We start from the raw sequence: 13,444 nt of genomic DNA on the forward strand, positions 1-13,444 counted from the left end.
CGGGGACGACTTCTTCATCATCATCGTCAAGTTGAACCGGGGGTTGCGGTTGGGAAGTTGGCGGTTGCGATTGGAATTGATCAAGTTGAACCGAGTTGCGTTGCATGAATTGTTGGAGCGCTTGGTATTGTTGCATTTGTTGAACTTGGGACATTTGGGAGAAGGCGTTAGGTGATTGTTGGAAACCCGAAAACGTAAATTGTGGAGACACCCACGAAGGATCCATAGTCGGAGTGTAAGCGGGACTCAAAAAAAAGTTAGGTTGGTTCGGGTTGGGATTGTTCGAGTTGGGTTGTTTGGGTTGAATGGATTCATGATTGTATAAAAAAAGGGGAGTGTTTTTTTATAAAAATGGATGAGAATGGGAGAAGAATGGGAGAAGTATTGAGGAAATGGTATAAAAATGGATGAAAAGAGAGGTATATATTTAAAGTGAAAAAGTTTTTTTTTTTTTTTAATAATTATAGCCGTTACCAACGGCTATAAGTTTGAAAATGAGGCTCGTGAAGAACGTCGGGTGGCAGCCGGTTTCGACGGGACGGGGCTAGGGGCGGTGTGGGGGACCGGCGCCGGGTCACGCCGGGCCTAAGCCGGCCCCCATACTGCTTGGTCTAATGCTTCTTTTTTAACAAGAGGGGTTGAACTTAAAGTACTCGATATCTCAAAGGACCGATGGGAATAAAATTGCGGAACCAAAAGACTATAGTTGATTCATTAGTCAAACATTACACCTATCTTCCAAACGCCCCCAGATTTGGGGATAGTTAATCTAGGGTTTATAGATAGATCTGAAATAACAATTAGCATTCTCTCTTGATGTTTTACGATTCGAGAGTGTGTATTGTTTAAAGATTCGGTGATTATTACAGGTTTTAGTTTGTATAATATCGCCGCTGATTCGTCTAGGGTTTTAATTTTGCTGTTCATCATTGGAAATTGGGGAATTATAGTAGTAGAAGATAAAAGGTTGTCAATTTAAGATCGGGAGGCTGCTGCCGATGCAAGTTTGTTTAGTTTAACGAAGAATTATTGGTTGATTTCTCATATACCGAAAATGTCGTGGGCAGGGCCTGAAGATATTTATCTCTCTACTTCTCTTGCAAGCTATCTTGACAGTAAGCTTTTTTTTTTTTCTTTTGTCAGATGTTTTCATTATCCTTTTGTGCATGTTTTATTTTTGTGGATCTTGTAGATGTCATGTTTGTAATAGGTTTTACTTTAAATCACTATGCAAGGATGTAATTTTTATTTGCTTTTGTCATTGTTGTGCTTGTGAACCAATAACTTGTATTTATGTAGGGTTAAAGTAATGTTGAACCTTGTCTTTATCCAATAATGTTCACATTTTTTGTTTGGAGCCGAGGACCTCTCTGGAAGCAGCCTCTCTATCCCTAGGGTAGACGTAAGATGTGCCTACATCCCACCCTCCCCAGACCCTACAAATAGCTTTGCTATATGTGGGATTTTACTGGGTATGATTGATTGATTGATTGTTCACATTTTTTGTTATGGAAAGATGGTGTCATTATGACATGAAATTTCTTCAACCAAGTGGTTGAGGGTGTAGTGTGTGTGTGTGTGGGGGGGGGGTGTATTTGCCTTATCAAAGTAAAAAAGCGAATAAGTTTGTATCTAGCATCCAATTGTTAGCATGATCTGTTTGCTGCATGTGTGTGTGTGTGGGGGGGGGGGGGGGGGGGAGGATTTTTAGTAGCATTTGATTTACTTTTGATTATATTACTGTTGACTTATTAAGTGTCCATGAACATGTTTTCATTGGTCATTAATCCAAAACACGTGAACTCTCAGTGACTCCCATATATGAAATAGTGACTTTGAAATCTTTCTTTGACTGGTAGACCTTGTACATCTTTGGTTTCATAGTGTTTCTGTTTAAAACGTCTAGCAAGAATGCAATATGTTGCCATTGGTCTTGGTTCAAACCACGAGTTTTTCATGACTTCCATACATACAAATTAGAATTTTACAAATCAGAGCTTTTTGATAGAGGTCTAGTAGCGTTTCCTGAAACCCTTTACTCTAAATACAATGCTTTGTGTTTTTATTTTATGTTTCAAATCATCATCATACTCAGTAAATCCCACCAATAGCAAAGCTAAGGTAGGGTTTGAGAAGGGTAAGATGTAGACAGCCTTACCTCTACCCCGTATGAATAGAGAGGCTGCTTCCAGTGAGACCCTCGGCTCGATAGTAGTTTTGCATCAAACCTTGGACACAAGGCACATAACACTCAGCAATTTAGACAAAGGCCGATTAGTGCATGTACCCCCTTGTCTTTCGGCTATCAATGCCACCACATGATGCTTGATTAGTAAAATAGCGTCATTTTCATGAAATTAGTAAAATAACGTTAAAATTAGTGCACTTTCACTATTGCCCCCGAGCGCCCACACATATATACATTATATGCGCATACTGCTAGCAGGGCGTCTTTATTTTATGTTTCAAATAAGTGTTCTAGATAGTGAATAGACCTGCTGTTGTGACAATTAAATTACCACCAATAGCAAAGCTAAGGTAGGGTTTGAGGAGGGTAAGATGTAGACAGCCTTACCTCTACCCCGTAGGAATAGAGAGGCTGCTTCTAGTGAGACCCCCGGCTCGATAGTAGTTTTGCATCAAACCTTGGATACAAGGTCGATTAGTGCATATACCCCCTTGTCTTTCGGCTATCAACGCCACCACATGGTGCATGATTAACCATCCCTTCTTTTAATGTCATTTTCACGAAATTAGTAAAATAACGTTAAAATTAGTGCACTTTCACTTTTGCCCCCGAGCACCCACACATATATTATATGCGCATACCGCAAGCAGGGCGTCTTTATTTTATGTTTCAAATAAGTGTTCTAAATAGTGAATAGACCTGCTGTTGTGACACTTAAATTACCATGAGTGCTGTTGCATTTTTCTTTTTCTTTTTTTCCTTAGTGATCTGCTAGTTTTCATGCAAATATAAACTTGCGACAATTGATAAGGAGTTTGGTCATTAGTCAATTACAACTGATAACTTTTTTACATTTTTATATTGTTTACTAACTTATTTAAAAATTTATAACTACTTTGCTTTTAACTATCTCGAGAACTAAATATTGTTGGTGCTTAATGCTCACTCTTAGTGACCCATCTTTTTTCATGCTTAACTAATTTAGCATTAGACCTTTGCTCAACTGCCTAGCTCTGCCAGGTGCTTTTTTATACGTTGTTTCAAAATCAATTGACTTAAAAGAGTTTTAGATGTATAAATTGCCATGTTTGTGGAATAATGTTCAACCTATAAAATATCATTACTTTAAGCTAAGAAGATGAAGAGTCTTGTAAATAAAGTAAATAAGTAGTTTTTATTTTCTATTCTAAAATACTTGTATGCAAATATTTAATGGAATAGACTTGTGAGGCGTGTCTCGTAAGTCTTATGTTGTCATATGCTAAAAAGATGTAACATATTCTTGTGTTGTTCAAGTATACTTTTGGATATCACTACACTCAATGCTCTATTATGCAAACAAGTAAAATAACAATGAACCGATAAAACTTTTGATATTATGGATTCTCAATTAAACTAATGAGAACATTTACTTTTCCGTACAGAGAAGCTTCTTGTACTGCTACGTGATGGAAGGAAGCTATTGGGGATACTTCGGTCTTTTGATCAGTTTGGTACTGAAATTTTCACTAGTTATCAAGCTTAGTCTTCAGTAATAATCATTTCGGTAATATTAATAAATTGTTTGGTGGTCACATTCAGCCAATGCTGTTCTTGAAGGTTCTTGTGAGCGAGTAATTGTTGGCGATCTTTATTGTGACATACCACTAGGTCTATACGTAATTCGTGGTGAAAATGTTGTTCTAATTGGCGAGCTGGTTTGACATCCTTCATTGCTCTTGTCTTTTGAAAAAGAAAACATTGTTTTGATAAAAGATTTATTGTTGTTGTTTCTGATTTGTTTACATAACGCTTAGGAAATGGAGAAGGAAGAACTTCCACCTCATATGACTCGAGTTTCTGAAGCTGAGATAAAAAGGGTAAGCGATACACTTATACCTTTCTATTTTATATATAAGTGTAGGCGATATGATCAGTTAAGAAAGCATAACTTCTTTCAAGTGTTTTCATTTAATGAGAACATTTCAATTGCTTAGGACGCCTCTACATCTGTTATCCTTTTATTATCAAATGTTTTTTTTTTTTCATTCTGATGATCTCTTTTGAATAATTTTTTTACGGACTCGATCTGAATTTTGTAAGTGATAGGGTAAAACATGAAACTGTTAACATAAAATATTATTTTGATGGATGTTAGTGAACATGCTATATTTGTAGTAGTAGTGTATTTTGTGCTTTCTGGTAGTAGTGTATTTTGTGCAACTTACTTTTACATATTTTCCATTCTATGTAAGATAAAAAGGTTCATTTCGTGAGAATGTAGCATGGTTTGACTTTTTATACCATTGTAACTAGGGATGAGCATTTGGTACCGGGTATATTCGGTACCGGTACCCATTTTCCTCGTTTTTCGGTACCGGTACCCATTTTCCTCGTTTTTCGGTACAGGTACCGGTATTTACGGGTAAAACACCGGTAAATACCGGTACCGGTACCGAACCGATATATTCGGTACCGGTACCAATTTTCCCCGTTTTTCGGTACCTGTTCGGTACCGAACGGGTACCGTGCTCATCTCTAATTGTAAGTATCCTTCTATAGTAGATAAAATGATGATGTGACACCTGGTATTTAATTAAGTGGTGGTGTAACTCAATTCGACCTCACCCAGACCTATATTTTAAGCTTGATCAGTTCACAGATAATTTCAAATTCGACTACCTATCTCCTGTTCTATTTATTTGTGTGTTGTGTGTTTTAGCCGAGTGTCTCCAGAAGCAGCCTCTCTATCCTCAAACCCTACCAATAGCTTTGCTATTTGTGGGATTTATTGGGTATGGTTGTTACTTGTTGTTGACTAATAACACTTTTGTGCTGAACTTGACACAACTTGATTGGAAAGTATGGTAATTATGTATATATGCCCATATACAAAGGGTGAGAGCGTAAAATAGCGCAAGCGTATTAAGCTTGCGAGTATATAAATACATGTGCTTCACTTGAAAGTCTACTTGAGTAGCACGAGCTCAAGTCGATTTCAATATTTTTGGAATGGATAACACCCTTAGCTGCGTGAAGCAGTATTATCCTGCACTGATTGTTATTATGTTAAGACTAGTGTGTGTTAATGTGAGGGACTATTCATAGGTTTTAATGATGATATATATGCATTGTGATTGAGGGGCTAATAATAATATTATATGTTGGGCAGGCTCAGAAGGTGGAGAGGGAGGCTACAGATTTGAAGGGCACAATGAGAAGAAGGATGGAATTCTTGGATATGGACTGATTGATTTAATGGAAATTTGTCGGTTTGTTTATTAATGTTATACCAATATCTTCCTTCCGCAAATATTATCGCGGCCTGGGTTTGGTGGATTATGATGTTTAAGTTTGCATAGTTTTAGTTTTTGTTATGTATGTTCAAATAATGTTTTATTTGGCATATCAAATAAAAGTATACAGATCTTGTTGTCAGCATGAGCAATCTGCATAGCAACTCCATTGAACTTGTGACTTGTGAGCTTAAAACTGTTTCTTTTGACCAAAGTAGAAAATAGGTTTAGGTTTAGCCTTTTTTTCATGGTCACAAAAGTGCAGCTCAAACAATCAATGCCGGCTTGACCAGTGCTTTTTTGACTACAATAGGTATGCAAAGAAGATAAAATATGGTCAAACATGTCCAAATTCCTAAATGGACCAATTAATGACACGTTAACATGTCCTTTTTTTTTTTGAAAGGAGAACTTCATTATAAAACACCGAACCTGAAAACCGGGACGGACAACAAACAAAAACAACTACATATTAACAAATTTATACCAATCAGCCCAAACTAACAAACCATTTTTAGCTCTATGTTTATACCAAAGAAAACTAACGGCCCGAACTTCACTGAAAATGTCTTCCACGTTAACATGTCCTTGAAAAGGCAATATCACGAAAATTCCAACACATGTGACACTTGCATGTTACATGTATTCATTGTAATGGAGCGTATTAAGCTGCTCGTGGGTATGAAAACAGTGATTTTCTTTATACAAACAAGTGAAACAAAGAAGATAAAAAAACAACATTGCTTGCTTACCCTCTTTCCTCCATCATCAGAGACCAAAACCAAAAATTAAAATCAAAGAATGGTGTCCTATAATATAATAATAAACCCATAATCACTGTGATCTTCTTCTTGAATGCTGTGAAACAGCATTCCCTTCAAAGAAATCCAAGAGTGCAGTCTCTAGATCTTCAACAGAGTACTTGATATAGTTTTCAGGGTGCCTCCCACTCTCTATATGAGTCCTGAATCTGCCTAGAAACGAACGATAAGCTGGGATCAATAGTTCCGATATTGAAATCCTTAGTTCTTCACGAAGTTGCGCATCCGGTATCAGCCATAACGCTTGTGTTTTATGAACCTCGTCAAATATGGCATTAAACGACTTGAATCGTTCTCTCAAAGCACTCTTTGAAACCCCGGAAGAAAAGCTTCCACTCACGTGTAATCCTTCATCTCTTAAACAATACAACACCCCTACCCATGTTGCGCGTTGGTAGCTCGTTGCAGCTTGCCTGAACTTTGCCGTGAGCTTCCTCAAATAAGTATCTCCTATCATCTCTCTTAGTTCTGGTGACCCCTTAATCTTCTGAACAATGTAATGAACATTGTTCATGACAAACACATGAGCTAGGGATGTGTCTTTATAGTGCTTGGACTTACCTTCTAAATTGAATTGCAAAATCACAATTATCCATATCAGATGGAGAGCCAATGGTGATTGCTCTTCATGCTCAGTAAAATCCATATCAGGAGTACTCGCATCATCCGAGTATCTAGAACCGGTTACAGGTCTAGACACAATCAACTCACCTAAAGTCTGCTTGTAATCCGAAATCAAGCTTATGTAGTTCATGACATACCTAGTCAAAGGATGAATGGTTCCTCCAGGGACTGGAACTCTAGAAGGTTCTCGAAGAACAGCGTTTTCAAACTCATTCAGCATTCCTCTAGCAGCCTCTGCAAGCCGCGAAATAATCTCCGCTGCTTGAACCCGAATCGATTCAGCTGACGCCCCTTCAAACACAACATCAATATCAGGCAACAACTCCACCAATGTGTCATGTAAATCCAAGATCTTAAACAGCTTCTCCGGAGCTCGTCTGCTGATGCTAATCGCTTCCGCGAAGTTAAACAGCTGAACCGCAGGGCCTTTAACCGTTTCCATGAAACAAGCTTCATCAGCGGCTGAACCTAAACCTTGAAATATCTGCTCGCAGAGTCTCTTCTCGCTTGCAAACAAAACCCTAACGCACATTTTAGCTGCACGTATCCACTTCCCGATCTTCGCATTCAAAGCATCCCACTCCAGCCGTTGGATATCTCCGATGCTTAACTTCTCGACACCGAGCTTCCGGAAGCTTCCATCCACCGCTGCTTTCCGTACGCTTCCGTACACCTGAACGCACTCGCGGAAGTAACCGGCGGAGATCATACGCTCGGCGATTGAACGCAGATCGTATATGCTATCCGATGGCATCAGATCTAGTTCACGAATACTGCTCATAGATCTGTAGCTAGAAATCGCTCTACTACTGTTCTCAGCTTGTTCGGATAACGAAGAAGAACCGTCTCTGGAGAGTGCATCTTCTTCACCTCTGTTGCTGTAATCGCTGTGCACGGAAAACTCGGTGAAGGAGTTAGCGGATCGGGGAGTTGACTCAGATAAGGAGTCGGTCTCGATTGGAGTAGCGTGAGGGATGAGGATGTTGCGAAACTCGTCTTCAAGTCTTGCCATGGCAATCTGAATAGCGGTGTTGACTTTCTTTGACTGTCCTTCATCGTCTGATAGGGTGGTTGACTCCATGGAAAGCTGGATTCGATCGACGGCCTGCAAGTATAGATCGATCTCTTGACGGTCGCCGTCGAAGATCATACGGAGTCTAGCGTCATCGGAAGCGGTAGCGTCCCACCGGAGAATGATGTTTTCAGCGGTTTCGTACGGTACAGAATCGGTCTCCGGCAGCTCCATCAACAATTATTGAAGTGGTCCAATTGGAAATCTGGAAAACGAAAAGGGAAGGGAAGGGGTTTGAATCAACAGAGTTTGATTTATACGGTGGAGGGAGGAGGGTTAAACTAAAGACGACTTCGTATGTATGTCACAATAAATGATAGTCCAATAAGCTTTTTTCAAACATTTTATTTAATGTTCGTTTATATCATTTCTGATGATGAGTTGGAGAATAAATAAACACTCCAAACGATAATGAAAACTAATAATAGTATTAAACTTGTAACGTGACCTCTTGAAATAAACACTCAAACGATAATGAAAACTAATAATAGTATTAAACTTGTAACGTGAACTCTTGATTTAACAACCCAACCTTTAACACTATCATCTTATTCTTTAGAGTAAAGTCCTTTTTGAGTCTATGTGGTTTGTGTGTTTTAACTATTTGAATTCAAAAACCAAACTTGTCTTGATTTGAGTTCATGTGGTTTGTAATTTTAACCATTTGAATCCAAAACACAAATCATATCCAAATTAGAAGTTAACCCCTCACCATGTGCCAGGCACGTGAGGGGCAATTTTGTCCATCTACCCTTTATTTTAATCTCAGCCCATATAATGCTTTCTTTACCAACCTCGTATGTCATCTTCCCCCAAAAATAAGAACCCTAGACTTCTAAAGGTCAGTAATGAGAGATCTCACACATTGGTGTGTTCGTAGTTCAGATGATCCCTTTGATCCCGATGCAGTATATGGTATAATTAATTCTCATAATTTAGGTTATTTTATGGATTTATGCTAATATTCTTGTGATGCAAAATGTGACCTAAATTTAACCTTTTTTTTTCGTTTTTTAGGAGATGCACCTACATTGTTTTCTATCAAGTCTTCCATGGAGGTTTGGACACCATCTGAATGCCCAACTACCATCACCCCTCCAAAACATCACACACCAATTGGACACCATCTGAATGCCCAACCACTTGTGATAAGTGCAAGGAACCAGGGCATAATTCAAGGAGTTGCACAGGTCAATCTGCAAAGGGTAAGGTTCAAGGTGCAAAGGGTAAGGGACAGGGTGCAAAGGACAAGGCTGCAAAGGGACAAGTTCAGGGTCGGGGTGCAAAGGGTCAGGGGCAGGCTGCCAAGGGTTAGGGTGCGAAGGATCAGGCTGCAAAAAATGGTGGTCCACAAGCTGGTTAAGATCATTACCAGTTTAGTTGTCTTTTGAATTTGGTTATGTAATATTGAAGATGGTCTTTTGTTATGCTACTTTAAACATGGTGTATTGTTAAGATATATAATGTTGAACATGGTGTTTTGTTAAGATATGTCTGCACATGGTCTGCATTTATACATGCTCGATATAAAAAAAATGGGCTGGGATTAAAATAAAGGGTAAATGGACAAAATTGCCCCTCACGTGCTTGGGACATGGTGAGGGATTAACTTCTAATTTGGATGTGGTTTGAGTTTTGGATTCAAATGATTAAAATTACAAACCACAGGGACTCAAATCAAGACAAGTTTGGTTTTTGAATTCAAATAGTTAAAACACACAAACCACAGGAACTCAAAAAGGAGTTTACTCTATCCTTTATAAGTACACACTTTTAGCTTTTAGATTTGTAATTGATTTTTTTATGGTGTTACTAGATATATTATTCTTTAAATTTCTAGTTTTGTTATTAACTACTCTACATATGCTTACTTTTTTAATCTTTTATGGTGTTATTAGATATATTATTTCTTTAAATATCTAGTTTTGTTATTAACAACTTTACGTATGCTTAGGGGCTGTTTGGTAGCCTCTGAATAGTTATTAAGAGGCTACCTCTTAATGGAACCATTAAGAATTTTATCAATGAGAAGGTAGAAGAATGTGACATGTGATGATTTACCATTCAGAGGTTACCTCTTAACCATTCAAACTTGAGGTTACCTCTTATTCATTCAGATGTTTTAAACCATTAAGAGGTAGCATCTGAATGGTCATTAAGAGGCTATCAAACAGCCCCTTAGTTTTATAATAAAAAGTTAGTTTTGTATTCGTTTAATAAATACATCATTCCAATTTATATATTTCACTTAATATTTTATCTCTAGGTTCTTTTATACTTCTTTATAGAATAATTTGAAATATTGTGCAGATTCTACCACTCCCGGTGATTAAAAGATATCCTGATAGAATAATTGGCTCCGAAGAAGGTTAAAATATTTGGTTGGAGGGTGTTTCTAATGGATTCCAACCCGAGAAGCTCTTCAGCATAGACATATGCTATCTCTTTAGCCATGTGCCCGTTTTGTGAAGAGGTAAGCGGAACACTGGATCATCCATTCACCTCTTGCATCTTATCCTTTGAGATGTGGCGGGTTATTGTGTCTTGGTGTCATCTTCCCTCATTCTTTGTGTTTTCTTCTAAATACATTAATTATTATCATAAGAACATCAAAGGGAGTAAACTATACAATAAGGTGGTGCAATCTATTCTGCTGATGGTTTGCTGGTCATTCTGGAAGGCCAGGAACAATCTTGTCTTCAACCGAAAAAAGCACATCGCGAAAGGGATTGTGCATGAAGTTAAGACCATGGGCTTACTATGATCAAGTCCCCGTCAAATAAGGTGTCGATAAGCAAAGAGCAATGTAGAAAGTTTGACTCTAATTAAGTGTAGCTGTTTGTGGTTTGTTTTCTTTGTTTCTTTCGTGTTTATAGCTCTAGCATCTTGCTAGTGTTTCTGTCACACCCTGATTTTCTAGTGGGCCCGACTTGGGGTTTATGTGTGACGATTGATAACAGATATTCACATATAGCACAACGGAAGTTTTTGGAATTATAAAATAATATTACAAAGTACAAGTGTCTGAAATGTTCAAAATAAATATACAGGCGGAAAGTATACTAAAGATCCACAGGCGGATCGAAAATAACAAAAATGAATATTAAGACTATTAGGCCTTGCGTGGAGTTGCAAATTCCAATATGCATATACCGAGCAGCTCCAGCCTATTTCGTACTTGCAAACATGCGCTTAGTCTTTTGAAAATACGTCAGCTTTCGCCGGTAAATACAATTAACCGACACATTTTGAAAACCTTTTCAAAATCATTTTTATACCATTTAGTATATCATTTCAATAATAACTTGGGACAAAGTGATATCTCTTGTTACCAGTATTACATGCTTGTCAATACATATGGGGCCCGAAACTAGACTCCGATACATGATTAACCGACACACCACTTTTCAATAAAAAAATATAATAGCATTAGCGTCTATAGGTGTATGCCTACACCCCGCGCTTAGGGCATGGCCACTTGTAATTAAGTGAGCCGTGGATATTCATTCACGACACGGTCGCATTAACCCCTAATGTTTAAGTTATCAAGCATAATGGATTAAAACGGGTTATTTGGATTTTGGACATCATTCGTCATTGATCCCAATACTATGACTCGTATAGTATGGGTCAAACAACCAAACACTCTAATTAGAACTGATTTGGACTGGTTTTGACCCGATTCGGCTAACTTATATAAACTATGTTATATAATTCAACCGTACACGTATATGCGGCACCGGGTGGTCAAATGGATCTATGACAAGTCCAATATGCAAAACATCTTTCATTATGTTACCATGTTAGTTTCAAACTCAGATTATAAGTTCATTATATTTTAAACCATTCTTTGCATCAAAAGGGTATTTTGGGCATTATTAGGCATAATATAAGGACTTGCATAAAACCTGACAAACGATATGATCAGAAGGTATAATCCTTAGGGGTTATTCCCTACAATAATATGATCATATTACAACTTCAAATCTGTATTTAAACTATCCTAAACGGGTCCGAATCGAAAGTCAAAGCAAAAGTCAAATTGTTTAACTTCCGGTTGCGAACCGAGCTCTAAGCAGGAAATAACGGGTTGGACATGATCTAACATGTCCTAATATGTTATATAAACTGATAAAATGTCAAAAGTTAAGGTTTCGATACTTAGAAGTTCATTTAACGTAATTTACAAAAATCTGCGTTTTTTACTTTTATTTAACAAAACTTTGATCCATCATTTGACCAACTTAACGTCATCTTCAGAAGGTGCCCTGATATGGGATTAACAGAACATTATTACGATCACATATCCATGTTCAATTCGAACTTTGGTTTGACCGAAATGCTCATAACCGAAAGTCAAAGCAAAAGTCAATTTGTTTGACTTTCGGCTAATAACTAGCCTATAAATGAAACAAGACCGTGTTAGAACACTTTCAAGTGTTCAAAGGAGTGTTATAACTATAGGAGGGAAGCCTCTATAGAGAAGAAACTATCCAAAAAGATTAGAGAATGAGAATTTGAGAGGTGCAAGTCTTGAATGGCTCATGAACACCTCTATTTATACTTGTACAAGAGCTACAAGATCATGCCACATGTCCCTGATGCTTTGAGACACTGAGGAGTGTCCTAGCAGATGTCTAATAGTGGATCAAAGTGGCAAAATTGTGAGACAGGTGGCAGAAATGGCAGGTTGTTGCTGCCAGCAATGATTCTGCCAGCGATGCTCTTGCGAACCGCAAGAGGTACGACCTTGCGGTCCATAAGGGCTTCTGGCACCCATTGTTTTAAATGCCTTACAGACTGTAAGACATTATGCCTTGCGGTCCGTAAGGGACCATCAGAAACCATTATTTTGGTTTTTTTTTCTCATAATTGACCCCTCAACATCCAAACTTCCACATTTTTACATATTTGGTCCCTCTCGTCCTATTTACCGGGACTATTTCAGAGTTAATTGGACATGTGTTGTCATATTATTCGTTAAGAATTTTCGAGGTGTTATAGTTTTTTTAATTAATTTTGAGTTTTTATATTTTTAAATCTGGTGTAGAAATTACATGAGAAATTGTACCTAACACATGATAGACCTAGATTATAAATCTTAACTAGACCAAGCAAATGTTATCAGTCATGAAATGATTAGGTTTTAGAGTTCGAGCAATTATAAAAGTAAGTACTAACATATCATACCGGTTATCTCAGCTATATTGATAATTGAATATATATTGTGAAAGTGTAAAATACAATATTTTTTAACGTATGATGTGAAAATTTGCACATCATAAACTCAAAACCCTAATCACGTATGTTGAAAAACCGTGATTATGATTTTTCAACACGGGTGATTAGAGTTTTGAGTTTCGAGAGCGGTACCAAATCAATACAAACTCTGAATACTAGATATGACCTCAAAATAATAGCATGCGTAATTTCATATTGTACGTTAAGGAATATTGTACGTTAA

General features: G+C 37.6%; 3 protein-coding genes across 3 annotated transcripts; 2 read left to right on the top strand and 1 right to left on the bottom strand.

Annotated features, from left to right (window-relative positions):
• The first annotated feature begins 679 nt into the window (after nt 1–679).
• LOC110880290 (sm-like protein LSM1B) lies at nt 680–5,608 on the top strand. The gene is made up of 5 exons (XM_022128868.2): nt 680–1,115; nt 3,613–3,681; nt 3,770–3,885; nt 3,985–4,047; nt 5,340–5,608. Exons 1-5 carry the CDS (start codon nt 1,055–1,057, stop codon nt 5,415–5,417), a joined length of 387 nt encoding a protein of 128 aa, XP_021984560.1. The 5' UTR covers nt 680–1,054; the 3' UTR covers nt 5,418–5,608.
• Nucleotides 5,609–5,961: 353 nt separating this feature from the next.
• On the bottom strand, nt 5,962–8,307 carry LOC110880289 (exocyst complex component EXO70A1). The gene has a single exon (XM_022128867.2). It carries the CDS (start codon nt 8,152–8,154, stop codon nt 6,298–6,300), a length of 1,857 nt encoding a protein of 618 aa, XP_021984559.1. The 5' UTR covers nt 8,155–8,307; the 3' UTR covers nt 5,962–6,297.
• Nucleotides 8,308–8,762: 455 nt separating this feature from the next.
• On the top strand, nt 8,763–9,469 carry LOC110875149. The gene is made up of 2 exons (XM_022123356.2): nt 8,763–8,895; nt 8,998–9,469. Exons 1-2 carry the CDS (start codon nt 8,829–8,831, stop codon nt 9,369–9,371), a joined length of 441 nt encoding a protein of 146 aa, XP_021979048.1. The 5' UTR covers nt 8,763–8,828; the 3' UTR covers nt 9,372–9,469.
• The last annotated feature ends 3,975 nt before the right edge of the window (nt 9,470–13,444 follow it).

This window comes from Helianthus annuus, chromosome 9, assembly GCF_002127325.2.
Source record: "Helianthus annuus cultivar XRQ/B chromosome 9, HanXRQr2.0-SUNRISE, whole genome shotgun sequence".
NCBI classification, from domain to species: domain Eukaryota; kingdom Viridiplantae; phylum Streptophyta; class Magnoliopsida; order Asterales; family Asteraceae; genus Helianthus; species Helianthus annuus.